Raw genomic sequence first — 22,941 nt, 5'->3', positions numbered from 1 at the left:
AACAGCAGAATGTTCTGGCACCTTGCCTGAAGTAAATACACACTGGAATCTGCCACCTGAGGAGCCCTACAAGACATATGGCTTTGTGAGACTGCCTTTTCTAGTCACATTTGCAGACCATTCTGTTTCTTGTAAAATGCTTTAGAAAATTATGCTTGAAGGCATAAAAAGATCACCGTTGCTTTTCACCTCACTGGCTAAGTCATGTGCAGTGTGTTCCTAAGCAGGTGATCATTTTTGCTGCCTGTGAAAATACTGGCTTTATATTGTCTTTTTAGACTGCATGAAAATTGAGCCTTTCATCTTCTGAAATGTTTCCAGAAACCCAAATTCAGGCCTGGCTTACAGTCCTTTGGGTGCTTTAATATAAGCTGACTGTTAAGGGGCAGTTAGGAAGGAGAGAGCTGGTAATGATGCAGCTGAGGAGCTAAACCCCTCATCTTCATTTGAGTCTTTTTATTTTCTTGCAGATGAGAGGATCTGTTCACCACCGTTTATGGAGCTGACAAGTGCCTGTGGAGAAGATACCTTGAAGCTTATAGAGAAGAATGGACTGGCATTCCCATTCAGTATGTACATGAGCTTTTCTTTGGTGCTTCTAGTAGGTTCTAAATACTGCACATGCACCCCTCCCGAAACATAGCCAGCATTGTAGGAGTGTGGGTTTCACTGCCAAAAGTGTCAAGAATATTAAAACTTTCCTGAAACAAATGCTCTGAGGCAGTCTGCTTGGAATGTGGAACAAACTCGCTCCCTGTCAGCTTTTACTTTGCCTTTTGTTGATGTTCCTTACTTTCAGTACCTCGCTACAGTAAACATGCATTCCTGGGAAATGCTAATAGTTCTAACAAAGTTAGCCTCTTGCCCTGAACTTGTGCAAGATGTTTCTCCTGCCAGCTGCACTCATTACTTTTCTTCAGAAAATCACTGCCTTGCTGATTATCTTCTTTTTCCACCTACCTCTCCCTTTCCCTGTTCCAGGGTACAAGTATAATCTTAGCGGGTAAAAGAAAGAGGGTTAACACAGATAACAGACTCCAAGGGCCCACAGCTCAAACAGCTGCTATGAACTGTTTGTGCTTTGAAGCAAGTTTCATTGCAGGGCTTGTGCTTTAATTGGTTCCTTTATTTGATTCCTTGCAGTATAAAGTGAGCAGGATCGTTAGTCGGTGTTTGTTCCCTTGCTGCTTGCCTCATTTGTAAGGTTCAGAGGTAAAGTTGTGTGGAAAAAGCATGTTTTGCCCTCCCTGCCATCGCTCTCCCAAATGAGGCAGGTCTCCTGAAGACAGGTTGTGAAGCAGTACTTGAAATCTCATGAATGGCTTTGCCCTCCTCTTCACATTCTGCTCTCCATACAGACTGCCTAGTCCTCAGTAGTCAGCAGCATATATTCAGGAGGTCTGAATCAAACCCTCTAAATAATGATGAAATCACAAAATAGCACTGAAAATTAATATACCTTGATATTCTGGGAGTGTTTTTTTCATTTTCCTGTCTCTATTTTTTTCTTAAAAAGGGTCCAGCTCTCCAGAGCACATCTCTGAGACATCATAAGCCATTTTGTAAAATTTCAAGTTACCAAGTTATTTTGGACTCCAGTGCAAGTTAGCTCTCTTTCATAGCTCCCTGTCCTCTTGCCTGGCAATTTGATTCTTCCAACAACCTGAAAAAATGTCTTGTCCTATCCACCCTCTCACTACTTGCAAGATTTCATCTCCTCTCCTTGACACATAAGTAACATCAGCCCTAGTCACTCTGTGAGCCCTAGGGTCTTCAGCTCCTCTCTGGCCTCATAGTAGAAGCAGCTTTTTGTTTCTTTCCTCTAACGGGTTTTACTCCTCTTCTTAATCAAGATGGAGGTGAGAATCAGGATATACAGAGCAGATAAATGTGAAAGAGAAAGAAAAACTGCCAGGCTTTCTGCCTTTTTCTGTCCTCCTCTATGGTTGCCTGTGAAAAATAAGTTATATCTTAGTTTGGTTCAGCCTGTTACATTTCTTGCTCTTCCCTGAAAACAGTGAGGTAAGAAAATAAGTTGCTCTTGACTGTGTCCCAGTTCCTTTGTTTTAAGGAAAGTGCTGTTTTGTGGTACCTAGCAGTGTTTTGTGGTGAAGTAGCTCTAGCCTCAGACAAAAAATTACATAGTTGTAAAAATGCTCTCTGAGTAGACAGGATGGCAATCCTAATACTGGTACTAACTTCTTAGCTGATGCTTTGCAGCTCAGTCCAGTCCTAATAAAGATCTGTGCTTGCACCTTAGTTACAGGGAGGAATTGAGAGAGCAGAGCTTGGAGCAAGCCAGGCTTTGCAGTGATTCAGAGCACTGTTCAAGCAGAGACTGTCACTGGTGTTGCAGTCAATGCCTTGGTCTGGTGGACTCCAATGTCTGCATGTGTGGGTGGAAACAGGATTATAAAGGGTTTATGTGTTCTGTTTCAGTGGTGAATTGTCTTTTCTTTTTAATTTACCTAGTTTGTAAAACCAGAGTGGCCCATGGAACCAACTCTCATGAGGTGAGTTGAAAATTTTTGCAGTATTATTCACCTGCTTCCAGTTGTGTCCTGTCCCCCCCTCCCCCTGTGGTGGCTTGGCTGGTGATTTCCAATCCTGTAGTGGGTGGGAAGAGGGCTGTGCCCAAACAACTTTTCTTCCCCACCTCTCCCTCATGTTTAATTGCGGCATTATTTTTTTTTAAATCTGAAATGAAGATAAATATGACTTGAACCTCCTGTCATGCAAGCTATTTTTAGCAGTTTCTACCTTCTATCATATTGTTGCTTCTAGCAGTTTGTAGTCTCCAGTCAGCTTTGTCCAAGAAATCTCTTTCAGTCACTCCTTCGGTAGGAGGTCACTAAGTAAAGTTTCTGTCCCAGAAAGTTACTTTTCCAATATGTATGTGGTACAGATGAGAAGTGGGTTTGTGCTTCAGATGGAGCAGCTGGCTCCTTTCCCTGAGGGGGAAGGGAGTAACAAATAGAGCTGGTTTCCAGGCAATGTTCAGTTGTAATAACACAGTGGGATCTGTGGGGAGAACAGGACTGGTAGAACTTATCTGCCTTCCTGTAAGGCAATTGCAGCTAAAATGGTTGTATATTCCTGGAATGAGAGTATTACCTATGAGATTAGCTTCCTCTAAATTTAAGTGCATTGAGTACTGTTTTAATTCTTTTCCATTTGTGTTTCCTGCCTTCCTGCTTACTTCAGATCAGTTTTGAGAATCCAGCCCTTGCTGCTAGCTCTCCTAACTCCTGGCTTCCTTTGTTAACAACGTGGCCATCAGTCCAGGCTTCCCAGCTGCTCTTGAAATGTGCACTACAAGACATTGCTGCAATGTCTCTGAAAGCTGAAAACCCTCAAGTAAATTGTAAATCTAGATGAGCAGAATGGCTGTGGCTGAAATCTTGACTGACCAGCACTTCTTTTAAAGATGCAGTGAGATTTTGCAGGCAGGCTTTACCTTGGCTTATTTCACAGGCCAACAGACAGTCCTGTTAGTTTGTTGGAGCAGCTGCTATAAATTTTTGCTGTCATTCCTAAGAACACTTGGGTACTGGATTTTTAATGAATTTAAGACTTCAATTTTCCTGCTGATTTTTCTGTCAAGAGTTCATCTGCAACTGCAAACTGAAACACATGAACTTCTCAGTACTTGTCCAGTTAGGCTTGGACTTCATTTCCTTGGTGAATCTTTCTTTGATCTTCTTTCATACAGTGCAGACACATCTAAGCCTCCTGCCAGAGCAAAAATTAGGCTAAAATACACCCATGGTCTGCACTTTATCACAGGAACTTATGACAAGAGATTAGGGGGACCCCTGGAAAAAAGCCTGAAATCTTGCATAGTGCTTTACATAGTAGTAGCAGTAGTCACTTTTGGAGTTGCTGAGTTATCAGGAGTGATCCAAAACTATATCTATGATCAGAGTGGGACTGTTTTGGAATTGTTTATGGTCAATAATTACAAAGGAAGCATAGGATAAATACCTGCTTACAGCACAATCTGTCTAAAGGATGGAGCATAGGTCTAGAAGCAAGAAATTGTTGTCTGTTTTGTTAATGACTCCTTGTCTGGCTTTTGGTAAATCACTTCATTTTTTTGTGGATATATTTCCAATGCAGAGCTGACACTAAAATTAGAGCACTGACCAGAAACCTGCTTTTCTTCATAAGAAGGCTGTTAAGAAAGTTCAAGTACTAGCTAACAGGGACAACTGAAGGTTCAGGCTTAAGTTTAAGTTTGGTGCATGAGTTAGAGGGTTTGGTGTGTGAGTTCACCAGGTGAGGCTGGCAGACTCCATTTTTCTCATGTGAGTACATGCTGTTGTTAAGCTGGGGTGGTGTCATCCTTTCTGTGGTGTCCCTAGTGCCACATGGCCTCTGCACTAGCAGTGGCCTCAGCAGCTCAGCACCATTTGTTAAACTGGAACAGAGATGTTGGCTGGAAGTTGTGCTTCCTGGCTGCCAGTGAGTCAGAACATAACTAACCTTTGGTAAAGCTGCCATGAGAGACCCATAACCTGAAGAAATGTATCCAGAATTTCTTCTGAGCATTTGAACAGACAAGAAGGAAAAGGCAGAGAATCACTGTGTTTTTTGAGACTGTGGACATTGTCAGTAAAAATTCTTGGTGCAAATGTTTTGTTTTGCCTTCAAAAGCACTCTGCATTTATAATGAGAAATGCTATTTGAAAATTATGATATCAAGTATTGTACCCACGTTACTGCCAGACACAGCAGGTCTGTGCTAGATGACAAAGAGCAAGAGCACCCTGCAAGCAAATTCTTGAAGCTCTATTCATGCATGTTAAAAGCCATGAGACATGGCAGTGAACCGGCATAAGGCACCCCACAGGGTTTATATGGCCTTGTGCTAATCCACGGGGCTGCCAGCACAGTGCTGTGCAGAACAGAGGCCCCACACAGCTTCCAATAGTCATGGTCAGTGCTGTGCTGAGAAGATAAACTCCTAAAATAGGCTGAACCTGTTCATCTTATGTTTATTTGTGGAATGAATTAACTAATAATGGAATAGAACACTACAGAACAGCACAGTTCTTGCCAGTGTGATGTTGTAGACACTATAATGCAAACAGTCCACACAAGAGGAGGAAGAGAGCAATGTTTTTTGCCACCAGTAAGACACTGGTGTGATGTTGTTGCTGTGAATCATTTTGATGGATGATTCCGTCTGTTAGAGAAATTTCTTGCACAGGTTGTTACCACTCACAAATTCACTCTGTGCTGTGTAATAGCGACAGCAACAATATCAGCTGTAAGTAGGTACTGAATGCACACATTGACTTGAACATAGAAAATGTTAATCTGCTGAGTTATTGTGCATGTGTGCAGTTATTTGATCATTCATAAGACCCAATAAATGCCTTCCTTTTTGGCATATTTATTCCAATGCTCTCAAGAGGACTATCTGTTTAGAGTAATAGGGTGAAACCAAGCAGGAAAATTGATAGGCCAGCATTTGTCAGCAGTAAGAACTACTGGAGTCTGAGAAATGTTCTCTGATTGTGTGGGTGAAGCCCTGGTGCTTAGTCTGTTGCAACTGGGCTGAACCAAATCAGGGAAATAGATCTTGGGGAAGAATTCTTGTAGTTAGTGCACAGAACTGTTCCTTCTGTTGTTCTCATGATACAGGCTTGTATTCAATACAAACTTTGTTGTCTGTGTTGGTGAGATGTTTTATCTCTTTGTTGTACCTGCAGTTGCAGTAACTTCCCAACTAAAGGCAGCAAATGAAATTGCAAAGTGCTGTGAAAATGTTGATAGAAAATGAAAGCTTCACTGCCAGTAGTGTTTGCAAAGCTGTGTGTCAGTTAAATGAAACACAAGACTTAAATTTAACACAGTTAAATGAAATAGAACAAGATGCAGAAAAGGAGTTGTTCCCCTTGTTGCTTGTCAGGTGTGGGTAAGCATGAAATATTGGCAGCCTTTTGCACAACCACGTGTGTGTGTTTGCAGATGGCGATCATCTTCAACCAGGAGGGCCTCAAAGCTGTTCGCCCCCCCTGTGTCATTCAGAGCTTCATCAACCACAATGCTGTGCTCTATAAAGTGTTTGTGGTCGGGGAGTCTTACACCGTGGTGAAAAGACCATCTTTAAAGAACTTCTCTGCAGGCATCTCAGGTACGTTGTACTGATTGAAAAGAAAATGTCTCTTTTTGCAGCCTCAGCAGGAAACATCTCTGAAGAAAATATCTGTGAAAAAACTGCTGCAGTGAAGGCAGCTGGTTTGGACATGCCATGTTTCCTCTTCTGTATTATTTCAAGAGAAAGGGAGATAACTCACCTGCTCTGGAATACATAGGAATGGCATTCATATAGTAAATATTTATGCAATGGTAACCTGAGTCTTACCTGTTAGACCCTGTTTTATGTCATGTGGAAAGGGGGAGAGGGAGAGAAGTTCTCTCCTTTCCCACTAAGTTCATGTGTCATTTGTTCCGGAACTTGTTTATAAATGCGCTTTGGAGAGAATTTCCTGGATTCCATCATTTCAGCACTTCCTCTCCCTATTTTTACCTAGAATATGTGTGTGTTTTGAATTAAAGATCACTTGTGCTCTCCCCTAAATAAGCCTCCCTCTTCATGTGAGGCCCAGTGTTGAAAATCTTGCTGGGAAGTGTCCTTTGGTTTGTAGATATCAGCTGTGTTGGGGAGAAGGAGGAATGGACTTGTCAGTGAGGAGAGTGATTCTTCTATATGTCATTAGACAGCCACACTTGAAGGGTTTTTGTTAAAGATTACTTAGATTTCCTTTATGGAAAAAAGGTCCTTTCCAGAGGACTGCATTCTGTGGCCCACCAAAAGCATAAAAAAATTAGCAGCATGTAGAAGGGAGCAAGCACGATCTGATAGCAACTGGACAAATCCAGGAGGTGAGGATGGGATCAAACTAAAGGAGATGAATGACCAAATGCTAGTTCTTTGTCACTTTCCTTAGTGTTTTTGGCTAATCCTAATAAGTCCATGTATGCTCACCACTGCATTTCACACACAAAGATTTATTTTGTTAGTATAGGTGTAGTAGGATGCTGCTGGAAGTTCTTGCCTGTAGCTGTGTGTGCCTGTATTTACATTTAGGTCTGGTCTATATCCTGATCAAATTAATTAGGCCAGAATCTGTGTTCATATAAACTCTTAGGACAGTGACTTCTGTCACCTCAGAGTGTCTTCTGCATTCCAGTGGTGCCTCCAAAAGAAGGACAGGGCCTGGCCACAAAATGTATTGCTTTCTGCCATGGTCACAGTGCCCTGCCCAGTTCACAGGGCTCTCAGTGTAGCCCAGGTGCTACTGACCTACCCCCTGCAGCGATTGCGGCTTCTGTCATACACCTTCCCCTTGGGACTGGCAATTTGAGTATAGCACATTAGTAAAAATTAACTTCATTATCTGACTGAACTTAGTTAATTTGCTGTGGTGAAGGAAGGAGAACTGATTTCTGTTTACCCAGCACACGGTTCTATTTATCAGTGGTCCGAGAACCGTGGGTTATCTGTCCATGGGTCCCTGCCTGTGCAGGCAGCCAAGTGCCAGCAGGCAGGAGAGCCCTGTGGGTGGGGTGGATGGGTGACACCAGGACGAGATTCATGGGGCTGCACTGCCACCTACTGTTCTTTGTACTGTCCTTTGGAAATTAAAGTCTGGTATAAAGTTATTTACAACCTGTTTTTAATTGCAGACAGAGAATCAATATTTTTCAACAGCCACAATGTTTCCAAACCAGAGTCCTCATCTGTCTTAACAGCGGTAAGTACACTTGGTCTTTTTCCCTCTAGTGCAGCTGGAAACCTATCTAATCCTTTCTTATGGAAGTGTTAGTAGCTAGTGACTCTCTTTCACAAGCTGTCTGCTTCTGTGTTGCAGGCTGAGGTCTGTTTGGTACCACGAACCAGCATGACTGGGTGCCCCTCTGGTTTTCCTTACCGAGCTCCGGTGAGGAAGAGCTTGTAGCAGGGATGTTCTGCTTCCCAAACTACCCAGGGCTAATCTAGGCAAAGGGAAGAAGGAGATTCTGAATGCAAACACCTGCCTTTTTACTGTCCAGAGAGATTAATAAGCATAAATCATTCTTTTAGGACTCAGTTCTGTGAGGAAAGACAAACAGTGAAAATTAAAGCTTAGAAACTGTGTTGGCACAAGGCCACAGAGGGCCAGTATTTGTCTGCCATGTGAACATGCCTGAGCGGTGACCATGGGACCATTTCTGGATGTTCTTTGAGACCAGCAGTGCCAGCACACTGCCCAGTTTCATGCTACCATTATCAGTCCTTTGAATAAGATTTGGACATATGAACCTTAACAAGTTCTTGGGCACTCAGCTACTGAAAAGTCACTTTACAGCACTGGGTCCTTTCAATCTCTTGAGTCTTGGGATTCTTTTCTGTTTCACAAGTTCTGCTGGGGACTAGTTTTGTATTTGATTTTGAATTTTGTGTGCAACACTGGTAGGCATGCTAAATATTAACACTGTAGTTGTGCTAATCATAAGTCCTTTTGTGGTTATGCTGAGGGAGAAGCCATTACTAAAAATTTGCCTTCAGACTTAGGGAGTGTGCTCCTGTGGTTTACTTGCCATCTCACTCATACAAATGTGTATCCCAGTCATGCTTCTGTAGGCATAACAGCATACTTCTGCTGTGTAACATGTTGTTTAAAAAGCAAAGAATAGTGCATCCTCCAGTCATAAGTAACCTAAGTCACTCATTTTAATAAATACTTACAAAATAATTTGTACATGAAAACCCACATAAAGGGTATGCTCTGCCCTTAAGATATCAGCTGAGTTGTATTGTATGAGAGATTATTGTATGATTCAGATTAAACTAACAGCAGGAGTCTGTCTTGTCAGCCCTTTAACACAGACCTTGATCTACACTGAAAAAATGATGATAGCCAGGACTTTTACAGCACAGGGTTAAATATGCCTCCTGTATATGTTTTTTAAGGTGTTGATCTAGTCCTTAAAATAATGAGTCTGATTCTCCATTCATCCCTACACTGCTTTGCTTCTATAGTTGCACCAGTATGAAGAGGAAGAACTAGATGCTTTAGAGCAGACGAATTTCCAGTTTAGGAAGGATTTTGAATTATGAAAGCAGTTTCTCTCTGATATCTTTCTTTGTTTCATGCCACTGGTTCTCTGCAATTAGATTTGGTGGATATGCACCTGGAAACTTCTGAAAATCAATCTTTCCACTAAAAGGGCTGTTTGAGTCCCTTAGTAATGTGTCTCTTTCCATTACAGCTGGATAAAATCGAAGGAGTATTTGAGCGGCCAAATGACGACGTCATCCGGGAAATCTCCAAAGCGCTGCGGCAAGCTCTGGGAGTTTCCCTCTTTGGAATTGATATCATCATTAACAACCAGACTGGGCAGCATGCAGTCATTGATATAAATGCATTCCCAGGTAAGAAAGGCCTTTACACTCCTGCTTCGTGGAGCAATTTTTACTGCTGTTGTCTCATACCATTGCTTCCCAGGCTGGGGGTGGGATAGCAGCCACCAGATGGTTCTGAGATCAAATACAGGTCAGTCTAGAAAGGGAAGAACCCTTATTTAGATATGGAATTTGCATCTGAAGTATCAGCTTTTAGGAAATATGGTCAAATTTTAGTGGCCAGTTGTAGCTGTTGTGCCCTTCTGTGCACAGGGAAACTGCAGTGTGGGACTGTGTGCTGGCACCTACCTTTCTCGGCCTAGCCCTCATTCTGAAATGAAAAGAATACTGAATTCTATTTTAGTAGAGCCTTTAAAGATTACTTTTTCTTTTTTGAGACTCCGGGCCATTAAAAAATGAGGGGGTGGAAGAAACAAACTGTTCCCTTGAAAATTTCTTCCTGTGCAAATTGATTCCCCACAAAAAGACATTTGTGCACAAAAGCAATACCAGGAATCTGAAAATTATAAAATTGCAGCTGCACAGAAGTTGCTGTAGAGAGTTTGTGTCCTTGCAGGTTCTCATAAGTGCGTTCTGGAGTCTATGGATGGACTAGGGCATGTAGAAATGGGTAAATTTGTCCTCCACTTTTTTAGTGCAACATATGTCTTGGAAACAACTAAACAAGCTCCTTGATCATCAGAATTGTTAAAAGGAGCTGTAAGTGTGAATAAGAGTGAGGCAGTAATGGTCTGTCACTCATGCTTAATTCAGTAGTCTAAGCCAGGAAAATAACCCTGCTGTTTTGCAGGGTGTTTTTCTCTCTGAGAATCTCCTCTCATTACCTGAATGGGGGTGTTTGTTTCATGAGACTTACACAGGCTCTTGTGTAGTTTCTTTAACCCATCATTGAAGACTTTTAAGTTTTCAATATGGCTGTGGTGTCTTTACATCTACAGGTCTTGTCCTGAGCTCCCAATCTCTTCAGTTTTTCAGATCAGGTCCTCATTCCTACTGCCCTGTAGTGCCTTGTCTGTCTCTCTCCACAGTGACTGGCTTCCTCCTAAAACTCAGCTCTGCTATCCTCAGGTCACTTCCCAGCATGGTTCTACCACATGGTGTTATGCAGACCTATGAAATTTGCAGACCTATGAAAACACTCACAGACCTATGAAAACACTTTAGGGCAGTGAAACAACCTAAATTGGGTGTTAGATGGAACCATATCAGTTTTAATAATAGGATTATATTTCAGACATTGGGTCTTGAAATCAGTGATAGAGGACATTCTTTTGCAATCCTGTATCCTGCATTTTGGTTTAGTGCTTAATGTTTTGGGTTTTGGGTGGTTTTCTTCAAGTATTATTTTGGATTTAGTACTTTGCACAGACTGAAATTCTCCGTCTTGAAATGTTGAAAACTCCACATTGGGAAACAGCAATGTGGCAAACATATATTTAGACACGACCAATGACTTCTTGTTGTCTCTTAAGTTTGCAGAACTGCTCTGCTCTACTTCTGCCCTAAGGCAGTAGTTTTCAAAATTCAGCCCAAGTCCTGCATGTCAGCCTGCACAGTAATTTGTCTTTGAATTAATTGTGTTTTAGTCCTTGCAGGAGACTTGGGAGCACAGGGAAGTTTCTTATGCACTGATCTACATCATGTCTCACACAGCAGATTTTTTGGTGGTAACTACTGACTTTATCACTGTGGCTGAAGACCAGTTGGAGAAAAACTAGAGGATAGCAGTAGGGCCCAAACTACTCTGAAAAGGGAAGGGGGAGAGATGCCCTTTAAAGAGTATTCACAGCATCTTTCATGGAACTCGAGCCATGGCTTGGGGCCAAAGCCTTATCCAGCTGCCCAGAGGTTTGCTGCCTTTCTTGGGTGCTGTCTTCAGTGTTTACTGGGCTTGAAGCTTGTTTGAACCTGTCACTCCATGGATGTCATCTGAGATGAGTTTAATGACAGAATTGAGAGCAGGTGTACCTGTAGGAGGATGTTGTCTGTTATCTGCTCCATTATCACCATTATCACCAGCAACTCTCTAAAAAGATTTTAAAGATAAATGTCTGAAAGGCCTATTGTGTGTTTTGTTATGTGGGAAACTACTGGTACTATATTTAGCAGTGGTTACCAGCTGAGATATTGAGCTGTAGGCACAGTCACGTAGCCTGTGGGAGTTATGTTTGTCTGACCTCAGATAAGTGAGAGAAAAGTTGCACATAGCCTTCTGTCCTGTGGTTGTGGCTGAGCTCTCCCAGCCCCAGCAGCTGCAGGCTAGCACCATGCAGTGAACTGCTGGCTCTGGTGAATCTGCATGGTAGCTGGGAGCATCAAATCTGAACGTGCATTTTGTGTGTGTAAAAACATTGCTGCAAATGCAGGATATGGGCTGTCCATTTCTCTCTGACCAAGGGAACATGCAGAAAAGCCAAGTGTCCCAGATCAGGGAGAGTCTGAAAAATCAGGCAGGTAGCATCTGATATGCTGGCTTAAAAATGCTCGTAGACACTTGCCTCCACCAAAGCTTGCAGAGGTGGGCACTTGTTTTCAGATGCATTGCTGGGTGGACATCTTTCCTATCTGTGCTCAGCCAGAGGACTCTGGAGACTGTTCTCAGTATAGCAAATTTCAGGCATCTTGCAGACAGGCATTTCCAAAATTGTTTCAAGTGGGCAGTGCTAGGATAGCACCTGCTGGAGCACGATTCATGCAAGTTGTTTTAGGCATGCAAAAGTTATATCCTCCCACTGATTCCCTGTGTAACACGAATCCCAAATTCACTGCCAGTAGTTTCTGAAGGTGTAATTCAATCTGCACTTTTTTATTTTGTTATCATTGCAGCACAGTGGTGTCCCACAACTGACTAGTTTGAGAAGCCTACAGGAGCCCTAGGTGAACCTAGTGAGGCAATACCCACAGTTTGCAGCCTTCCCATGTGTCCTGTGAACCACAAGTTGAGACAGCTAATTATTTGCTCAGCTAATTCTCTTCCTCCCTTCCTTCTATTTCCTTTTTACAAGTTTGTGAAGTTTCTTCTGAGTGACTGGGCAGAATTACTTGGGCATTTCCACCCAGTGTGCAGAGGGCTGGCACAGAGAGAGCCTGCCTGTTACATACAGCTTCCTTTCACTAATATCTGCTAATGTTAGTCTTGATTTCAGAGCAGAATAACTGTTAGTTCTGATTTCAGGACAGAATAACTGGCCATCTTATTCCTATTAAATATTTAAAGCAACTTCTTTGTGAGTTTCCCAGGTGCCCTCCTACAAGGCTAGTTTGTCTTCAATGAGCAGACACAGAACACTCTGGGGTACTATGGATCTCCTTGCTGAATATTAAAGCTGTTACTATGGAGATGGCTTATTCCTGGGGTGTTTGAAGCACTCTTGAGTAGATTTGAAGGCTAATCCCATGGCTTTTACATAAGCAAGAAAGCGTAACAAGCACTTCTGTCCAAGGGGTGGAGATCCTGTTCTGACTCCCATGGCCAGCCCCAGGAGTCCTAGTTGACCCCTGCCAACCAGTGATTATCTTGTGGGGCACTGGGAAACTTGGTGTTTTGAAATGAGAGATTTGCTTGGTGAATCCCTTCAGGGGCCTCTGAGAAAGGAGAACTGTGAGCTGTTACCTCACATTGCTGATGTTTTGTGTGACCTGTTAAGTATCTAGGAGAATTGGGACCAAGGGCAATAAAATCCAAAGGAATGTAGCAACCTAAATAAGAGTTAATTGGTTGACCTATGGCTTATAAATGCACCATAAAATCCCCACCTTTATTATAGGTGAAATTATAGTCTTACTTCATGTTTTCGAAGAAGTTGGGTTTTTTATTGCCTAAGGAAGTTGGTCTTTACAGGACAATGGAAATTAAAATTTAATTAATTATGGATCTGAGGAACTCTTCTGCCCAGTTATAACATCACTAAAAGTGTTTTAAAGTATGTATTTACTTCATGGTCTCTGCTTCTGCTCATGTGCTGCTGTGTGAATGTGTGCTATTCACATAGGTCTTTTAAACTTATTGCTTCAGTTTCCTGTATTAATGGCAGGTCACTTCCAGAATACTTTAATAGACATTTTAAAACAACCAGCCTATCTCATTGAACAACACTGAACTGACAACAATTTTAGGTAATGCAGTAGCAGTTAAGATCCATTTCAGGACATTGTACTCATATGTTGCATGTCTGGTTCGATTTTAAAATTAAATTCAATGATAAAAGTGTGCCTGTAGCACAGTGTTTAGAATAGACCCAGAAGCTCTGTACACCTGCCACCATTTGTGTTACCAAAAATGTCATGTCCACTGACCTGTCATGACTGGTATTTGAGCAACTGTTTTTACCAGGAAACTTGTTATTAAACTGCATTGTAAATTGTCTGGAATCACTTAACAGAACATGCAGGAAGGTGGTTTCAGTGCTGAAACAAATGATTGATGTTTCTATCAAATACTGCATCATTGAGATACATTTCCTGTCCCTCAGGTGTTCTGTCAGACACAGCAGCAAAAACATAGTTTTAAGTGTCAAGTTTGGTTAGGTTACACAAGCATTGCGTCTTGCTCAGTGGGAAGCTGCCTTTTCTGTAGGGTATAAAGCCAGCCCTGCTGTCCTCTCAGGTTTCCCTAACTGAGGGTATTGCTGGGCAAATTCGTGAGAGGGTCCAGACCCTTAACAAAGCTCTGCACTGGAGCTACTTGCCAGAGTAAACTTGGAAATGGTATGGAAAGGATCAACATTATGCCAGAGAGTTTGTAACTTAGGGAAAAACTTGGACTCAGCAACAAACCTAAAATTATATATACTTGGAAGGAAAAAGCAGCAAATCTGAAAGGCAATTGTATTTCTCATTGGAAAAATACTTTTATTGCAAGAGTCTCTGTTTCTCTTTATGCTAATCTCCTTCTGCTGTCACTTAAAATGTTGTCATGGAGAAAACCTTTTTTTTATAACCTTTTTATGATCAGTGGAGGGCAAGGACAGTCCAAGAAACAATTAAAAGACGCCTTTCAAAGGACCTAAGGAAATGACTTAATTGCCTTTTTTTCTCTCCTTCATTTTTTCTCTTTTCAGGCTATGAGGGTGTTTCTGAATTTTTCACAGATCTGCTGAACCACATAGCTGCTGTCCTGCAGGGTCAGGTACCTGAGGTGACCCAGCTAAACCACAGCAAGCTCCTGGCAGAGCAGAGCGGTGGGATCATGGACGAGCGGATATGCTGTGCTAGCACAGGCTGTCTCAGCGTCATGGGAAAAGACTCCTGGATTGTGGAGAGCGAGAGCAACAGCTCAGTAAAACTGCAACACCAGAGACTAGGCTGCAACTCAGCAGTGTCCCCCAGCTTCCAGCAGCACTGCGTCGCTACATTGGCAACAAAGGCTTCTTCTCAATAACTTGCCAATGCCATGGACTGAGAAAAGGCCCCAGGGATACAGATTGTGGTCCCAGAAACAGATCAGGCTTTAACAATACAATTGACAAAAAAATAGGGGGGAAAACCCAACATAAAACACAACACAAAAAAGCAAAATAAAAAAAACTTTCAATTTGATTTAACCTAATTTGCTGATGAAACGGACTGAAAGGGGAAGAGTGAGAAAGTGATCCAAATCCATTTCGTCAGATTCCAGTTGCAAATCTGTAGTGAGTTTACACACACACGTGTTTTAACACTAGTCCTTTCATTGTGGGAGGGTTGCTCTTTCATTTGTATTATTCTTTGTAATCACTGGTGACCAGCATTTTAAAATCGGACCTCATGCTATCAAGAAGATAATAATGTTGAAATGCAGTGTCTGAATGTAACAGTGCTAGAGATTTTTGCCTAAAAACTTCCTGTTCCTCTTTTTTCCACATACGCCATTGCATAAGAAAGCTAAAACAACTTCAGTATCACTAAACCAAATCTCTTGAAATGTTGACCAGTCATGATGTTGGCAGGTAGCTTGCTGTGAAGCCACTGCACTTTGAGTAGGACAGAGCAGCCTGCGTATTCAGGGCACAGAACCAAGGTGACCACCCCTGTCCCAGCTTTGCAGTTCTCCCCCCAGGCCTCAGTGCTTCACTCAGATCAGCTTCCAACCACGCTTGCAAACAGCAACATCTTTTACCCTGAGAGGGTGCCACTATTTAGGTGGAGTCATTTAGTAGATTAAATAACATGCTTTCAATTGTCTGCTAGTGCTGAAATCTTAGAAGAGTTAAGGAAGCAGCTCATCTCTTCACAGGGAGTTTAATTCTCCCTCCATTGCACTTGTGAGGACTCTGGGACAGCTCTGGGAAAAGGCTGGCAGAGCTGTGCTTTTTCCTTGGAGCAGCACACCTGATCTGTGTATACTGGGAGGTAACACAGTCACTGCCTTCCACAGATCCATGTTGTTGTTCATTTTTTTCTAAAATATAAACAAAATTGTGTACCTTCATATAAGGTAGAAGTACAGAACCCTCTAGCTTGGAGACCCCATTACTTTGTAGCAAGCTGCCAGGCGAGGCCATATGGTAATTTCCAACAGTGCTGTATCCTATTTGTAAACTATAGCACAGCCAATTTGTATCTCTTGAGATATCTTCTAGTATGGCAGCAACTTCTGCTGTTGAGAATTCTTGCAACTTTTGCTAGTTCTGAACACTATATTAGAAATATCCAAGTGCTAAGAACAGAAACACTATTTTAGTAGAAGTGGCCTTCTCTTCCCCTTATTAGCCCTAAAATACATTTAAGAAGGGTGGCGTTAAAAAAAATTCCTTAGTTAAGCTCCTAGCTTGAAAATATAGGAATTTCTGTCTTTTGTATAGCACGTGTTCATAAAGCATCTGTCACTGCAGCATTTAATGCCAGTTTGGTTAGTATCATGTGTTAGATGGCTACTCAGAAGGAAAGGGTCTAGAACTTAAAGCCCAGGTAGATCATGGACAGAGGATCAACTGTGTAAAAGTTGTCACCACCCTGTCTGATGGTACCAGTCCTAGAGGGAAAAAAGTTTCAAAGAGTGTTATGTAGCAGTTCTTTTATGTAAACAAAGCTTTTCCCATAGGAGAGATTGGTCTTCTTCCAAAATGCCATTCTTGGGAATTTCCTGTAGCCAGGATTGAATTTTTCAGGATGATTTACACAACAGAAGATGATTCCACCTCTAGAGGGATTACTAACTTTAAAATACTTCTATAGGGACTGGAAGAACCGTATGGGTGTGGTATCAGTCAGATGCCAGGGTGCTCATAAGCACAGCCAACTTCCTCAAGTGTTGCAGATCAGTTCTGAGCTGGGCACGCTTCACAACCCTTGTATGCTTTGAGGCTGCTGGATCCCGTGTTGTGTGCAGCTTGCAGGTCTTGGATGGCTGTGGTGTGAGTGAGTCAGATGTACATAGGTAAGGGTTTATAAAAGTATTCATGGTAGAGACCAAACCTTTTGTAAAGCCATGACTAAAATGAAATTGACATCTGCAGTTTGGGGTTTGTTTTTGTTTGTTTAAGATAAAAAGTGTTTTTATGTTACATGTGTAACAAAAGATGCCCTCAGGAAGGAACTTGCCAGTGCATATTTTTGTATGGTACTTTCTTGTAACCAGCTGGTGGAGTGTTTGTAGATTTGCCTGTTGCTCTCTTTATTACAATGGCTTGGGCTTTTTTTGGTTTTTTGGGTTTTGTTTCTTTATTGGGTGGTGGGGATGGAGCAATGATGTTAGAACTGGGTTACTAACTCAAGACCTTTCAAACTAAGTATGTTTACATGAATCTGAGTGTTGGATCCAATGGAAATGTCTGTATGCTGTTTCCTAGTTAGAACATCAAATAAGAATTTTATTTTCCTGGCTGCCTTCTGAATTTTGGTTGGCCTATTTTGCACTGCTTTTTTTCTCCAAAATAAACTACTGAAATATAATTGTGCATTTTAAACTTGTTTACAAATGATTGTTAGAAGTTTATTTTGTAATTCTCTGAATGCTTGCAGAAATACTATATTTAAATATTACTCCAGACCTTGGCAGTAACTAGAAAACAAGTTTAGGTCATTGGTGTGATCAGTGACATTTTTTCCCATAGTCTGTAATTTATTTTTTATTTATCGAATGTATCGGTATCACTTTAATTTACCAGGTGCAGTTATGCAGGTACCTGTTGTGATGTGGCATTACAATAGAGTTTGGACATAAATTACCATGCATTTGCTGTACTACTATATTTCCTTGCAGAAATTAAGGTAATGGCTTGTGTACTAGAATGTTGCTAAATCACAGGGGCAAATTGGGAGACCAATTTGTAAAAGCCAAAACTGTAAATTACCGAGTATCCAGACATACAATTATGTTCTTGCAAAACATTTGAGCATGAGTATGTTATTAAGCTTGTGCTAAAGTGCTTTTCTGAATTGCTGCCTCATTTGGTAAGTTCAGGATAGTTTTGATTTAAGATAAGCTTCACAGTAAGTTTGTTAATATTCTGTAGTCTTGTCTTTCTTTGTAAAAGTAGGAGTGTAGTAACATTAGATCATACCAGAATGCCCTTGCTCTTAAAATTGCAGACAATCTGAGGAGATTTTCCATAATGTCTGTTTGAATTCTTTTTATTGTGGGTTAGAAAAAGGTTCTCCTGTCTTTTCTGAGGCATAGCTTTTACTGCTGTGCTGATGAAAACAATTGTATCAAAATTACATGGTCACCAGTTAGCTTTTTAGGGATTTATTACTGTTCTGCTTCACTGTTTGAAATCCACAAAAATACCATTAACTTGACTGGAATTTCTCCAAGTTTTGTGTCAGCATGGTGGAGATGAGACTCTGGTTTCCACTGTAATTACATAATTAGCTTCAACAGGTGAAGATCATTCCATGTTGAGGAGTACTTGAGTGGTATTACTGCTGCCTGTGATGTAAAGTCACCCTCTTCCCCCCTCTACCTGACTTGGCCACGCTGTGCCTGACTTTGTAGCCTGTGCCAGAACATCCTGATCCTTATGTGAAAGCCAACTGCAGAAATGCAACCAAGCCATCAGCATCAGTGCTAGCTCTTGTGGTTTGTGTAATGCAGAACCACTGGGCCAGTGATGTTTTGCCTTTGGTTGAAGTGTCTGGCTGTACAACCTTTGTGCTGAGGAGCTGATAACTGGGCTGGTTGGTAGGTAGGATAAATCCATTATTACTATTCAGACTGTTGTAATGTTAAAGTTTAAACATCTCCCACATCTCCCTCCAATGTGGGAATGTGTCTGCAGCAGGTTGCACAGACAGAAATCTACCAGTTGAATTTGTTCTCATGGTAGATGATCACAAGCTAAGAACACAACCCAGAGGCATCAGGAGATAATGAGAATTGCTCAAGATAAAGCCTCAAGTTTTCTAGATGAATTGCGGGCAGTATCCAGCCAGGGAACAACCAGGTGGAGTAGTAGTTGGATAATAAAGGCAGAACACAGTCCAAAAGCAACAGAATAAATGGGGCCAGAGGTGTTACCTGGCAAAAAAAGAGCGAAACAGGAAAAATGCTCTTGTTTTCATCCAGTTAAAAAAATCCAGACTTCTCAGTTCTTAGACTAACACTGATTTCCTCAAGTCTTTGCATGGCAGCAATGACAAGTGATTCAGGCTTTTCCACACACTAGCTTGTAGCCTTGCCTTCCACAGCTGTGCAGAAAATCTTGGATTTTGTTTTTTTTTAGTGAACAGAGTCTGAGTTTGTAGCAGTCTCCCCAGGCACACACTTGCGGGAGTTCACTTGCATTACTCTGCTAATTTTTTCCCCCCCTCTCCTTTTTAGCAAGAGATGTATTGATTTCTGTATTCAGTATACAATTACTTTATGGTGTGTGTTTTGTAATTAGGAATATGTGAAAATGCTTTGTGGAGATTAAAATATTTCCTTTAATATAATCTCCTCTTGCTTTCATAGAAAAATGGACATGCCATTGCAGATCACATTGCTAATTTCATTAGTAATATTGCTTTAATATCTATTTCAGAGGAATGTAACCTCCAGAAAAGTACTTTCCACATCTTTACTACCTTTCCTTTCACTGTTCACCCTATGTGGATCCAGGCCATCAATACTTGAGCTTTTGACTGGATGGGTTTCATGGATTCTGTCACATTTACATGGCCACAAAAGTTACTTCAGATGGTTGAAGTTTGGGAGGATCCAGACATAAATGGAGGTGTTGGAGTGATTCCTCAGCAACACAAGCACAGTAGCATTTGTAGCAAGCAAAGGAAATTTGTTTTGCTCTTATGTGTGCAGGTGGCTCTTGAGGTCTGGTCCACCTTGCTCTTGCGGCAGCTTTCCTGTGGAAATAACAAAATCCATTGAGATAAAAACATTCTTTATCTGTGATGCAGAAGAAGGGCAAGGAGAGTGGGGCTTGGGAGAAAAATCCTGGCCAGTGGACATCATGATACCAGTTGTCCAGAATTTCACTCTGGTTTTTAATAGCAATCTGGGGTGATGTTTTCTTCCTCTCCATCATTCTTACCCTGAATCCACTGGGGCTGATGATGGCAGATGCCTGTGGCCCACAAACTCATTAGCAGGTGACCTTACCCAACATGTCATGAGTTTCCAGAGGGCTCCCGATGTGTTGGGGAGTTTTTGTTGATGGCCAGGAAATCTCTTGAAACTCCAGAAATAGCTGATACAGCAAATGGAGTTTATGAAAATCAGGTCTTCCTCTTCCAGTATTTTTAAAGAAACCCACATTTTATTTCCTTCTTCATTCTTTACACAGTAGTTTTAGATATAAATTATTTTAACTTCCTTTTTTTTGTGTGAAAAGTCATATATACATATATAAAGTTATTAAGTGTTGAGAATATGTTGAGTATAAAATAGTGACTTCTTTGTTTCAGTTGTTAGCAGCCCCTAAAAATGAGTTGTTTATCCTCTTGTAAAGTCAGTGCTGTAAAAAAATATTAAAAAATAAAAGATGTGTTAGATGTATCTTTTATTATTTATTTCTGATTCAGTATTTGATACAGCTTGTGTATACCCTTGTGACAACCACATACTAAAAACACTGTCGTTCTTAAAATGGAGTAACAACAATTCCTTGGGATCCCAACAGTTGTGAGAGAATTGGCCCTCTGGGAGTGAGTGGTGTTGGATATTGTCCTTCAGTCTCCAGCACTGCCTCCCCCCAGCAGGGCCGAATCTCGGGGACCATCGTGTGCGTGTGCTCGGTTTCGCAAGTCCATTGGTATCTGTGTTCAAATCCAGCTGTACAGTGTTAACAATGTGTCTTGTGATTCGCTTCAGCCTGGTTCATTATAACTTCTGAAACATAATTCCCATTTTGTACTTAAATTTGTATAGAATTATATCAACCCTTAAAAGATCATGGCTTACTGTAAAACCCAAAATATTTGCTATTTGGCATCTTCAGTTGCATGACTGATCAGATCAGACAATGGAGATGGTGTTTTCATCTAACAGCATTCATTTCAATGGTAATATATTAATTTTTTTTGTTTGCCAAGCATCTGTTTTGGACAATTGTTTTGGTTTCAACAGTAAAGCAATATGCAGTAGGTATTGTGGCATTATCTCTGTAATTGTTTTGAAGAGAGGATTATCCCTTTCCAACACATAATGAAAATAAATGCCTTATAACAAGTTCTAGTTTGCTTCCTCTTTGTGAGTGAGATAGGGCAGTGAGGCGAGCAGCTCATTGGGGGAGGCCTGTGTTCATGGGAATTCAGTGTTCACATCCTTTCCAAGTGCAGCTGTTTTGCAGCCCCACTCAGGCCTTGAACACCATCTTTCCATCTGAAGAAAGTCCTTGAGTCCCAAATGTTTGTGATTACTTGAATATCTAATTAAGACAGTATTTATAGTAGCTCCATCAAGTAACAATATTTTTCCTCTTGTTGGTTTTGCATCAGGTATGGACAAAAACTTGTTTAACTCCTTTGGACGTAGCTGTGTTTCTGTGGAGGTTGTTTGGTTTCTTGGGTTTGGGGTTGGTTTTTTTGTTTGGTGGGGATTTTTTGGGTTTTTTTGGTGTGGTGGGGGTCTGAGAGTTTCTGTGAACTTCTTGCAAACTCAGGCCTACATGTCACAATGAGTTGTATGGGTGCTGCTACTGGCAGAGACTGTGTGACAAAAATAAAAGGGTGAAACTAAGCCACAGAATAGGTCAAGTTGGAGGGCACCCATCAGGATCATCAATTCCAACCCTGGCTCTGCACAAGACACCCTAAGAATCACACCATGTGCCTGAGAGTATTGTCCAAATGCTTCTTGAACTCTATCAGACTTGATGCTGACAATTTCCCTGGGGAAGCTGTTCCAGCTATAAATACAATATATTTACAATAGACAATATTCAGATTAAAAATACAATATTCAAATTAAAATTTAGGTGAAGATCAATATATAAAATGTGATTTCTTCAGGTGGAGTAACTCCCTAATTGACATTTTAGTACGGTTTCTGTGCAACACCTTTAATTTCACTTTGGTTCCTCCATGTTTCCCTGAGGTTAAAGAGAGTGGGATCTCCTCAGGGCAGGGTTGAAAGACACAACTTGCTCCAGTGCACTTTCCCCAGCCAGGCTCTTGCATGGATTGTGCCCTGTGCCAGGGCAGTTTTTGGGCCGTGCCTTGGCCTCAACACCTCATCTTGCCACTGAGTGCCTGCCCAGGGCTGGGGATGAGGGCAGTGCCCACTCAGCAGCTCCTGCTCCTCCCTGGGAAGCTCAACCTGTGGGTGAGGTACAGCTCTGGGACCCCTTGCACCAGGGAACCCCACACACCCCCCTCTGCAATGCACTCCACAGGCCAACAGCACTGAGGAGTTTTCCATTATAAAGAAATAAGCTGAGTTCAAAGCCTGGCAGCCATTCCCTGAGCATTTCAGCTGTTCTGTGGGCTGCAGGTAATGGGAGAGAACTCAGCTTCAGATTGGGGGGTCTGGAATACAGCCCTGGCAGTGGGTGGATCTTTCCCTCTCCTGCCAATGCACATAGAACATCTAAAACGTGATCTGTGCTCAGAGATTTTGGCGCCAGCTTCTGTAACCCAGGCACCCCTTGGTCCGCCAGCTGCCCTCTGGTCTGAAGCCCAAAGGATGGAAAGGTTCTGCCTGTAAGCACAGTGCCAGCTGGTCACCATGGCTCCTGTGAGCCAGGGCACAGGAGGGACATCTCCTCAGGATGGCCTTCACCTCTGGGGAGCACAGACTGGTAGTTCTCCTAACTGTCCTATTTGTTACTCCTTTCTAATCTACTCATGTGTTGCCCACATGGCTTGACTTGGTCAAGTAGTGCCAGTGTTTAAACACCTAACTGTGTTCTCTCTGTGTTCATCGATGAGCCTTGGACGTAACCCAAGTCTCACTGAAGCACCCAGGATGCCCAGTGCCAGGGGGGTGAGCAGTGTGGCACCAGCAGCCCCCGGGCGGGTGGGCAGGGAGAGCCCCACGGTGCTCGGGACCACAGGGAAGTGTCCCCAGTGCCAGGCCCCGGAGGGCAGCAACACTGGAGCCCGGGTAAGGAGGGAAGCGCCATCATAGTGTGGCTGTGGTGAGGGGAGCCCTCTGAGCCAGGGTG

At 42.1% G+C, this 22,941-nt stretch overlaps 1 protein-coding gene across 1 annotated transcript in view; it reads left to right on the top strand.

Annotated features, from left to right (window-relative positions):
* The window catches only part of ITPK1 (inositol-tetrakisphosphate 1-kinase), a 140,494-nt gene extending 119,489 nt beyond the window's left edge, over nt 1-21,005 (top strand). Inside the window, exons 6-11 of the mRNA XM_058026336.1 lie at nt 471-569; nt 2,473-2,513; nt 5,977-6,142; nt 7,699-7,766; nt 9,265-9,427; nt 14,479-21,005. Of these exons, the coding sequence (XP_057882319.1) occupies nt 471-569; nt 2,473-2,513; nt 5,977-6,142; nt 7,699-7,766; nt 9,265-9,427; nt 14,479-14,798 (857 nt within the window). The 3' untranslated portion in view covers nt 14,799-21,005. The remainder of the gene's footprint in view (nt 1-470; nt 570-2,472; nt 2,514-5,976; nt 6,143-7,698; nt 7,767-9,264; nt 9,428-14,478) is intronic.
* Nucleotides 21,006-22,941: the final 1,936 nt, after the last annotated feature.

This window comes from Melospiza georgiana, chromosome 6, assembly GCF_028018845.1.
Source record: "Melospiza georgiana isolate bMelGeo1 chromosome 6, bMelGeo1.pri, whole genome shotgun sequence".
Taxonomy (NCBI): domain Eukaryota; kingdom Metazoa; phylum Chordata; class Aves; order Passeriformes; family Passerellidae; genus Melospiza; species Melospiza georgiana.
Note: the sequence above shows the minus strand (reverse complement) of the source record. Positions and strands in the feature narration are given on the sequence as shown.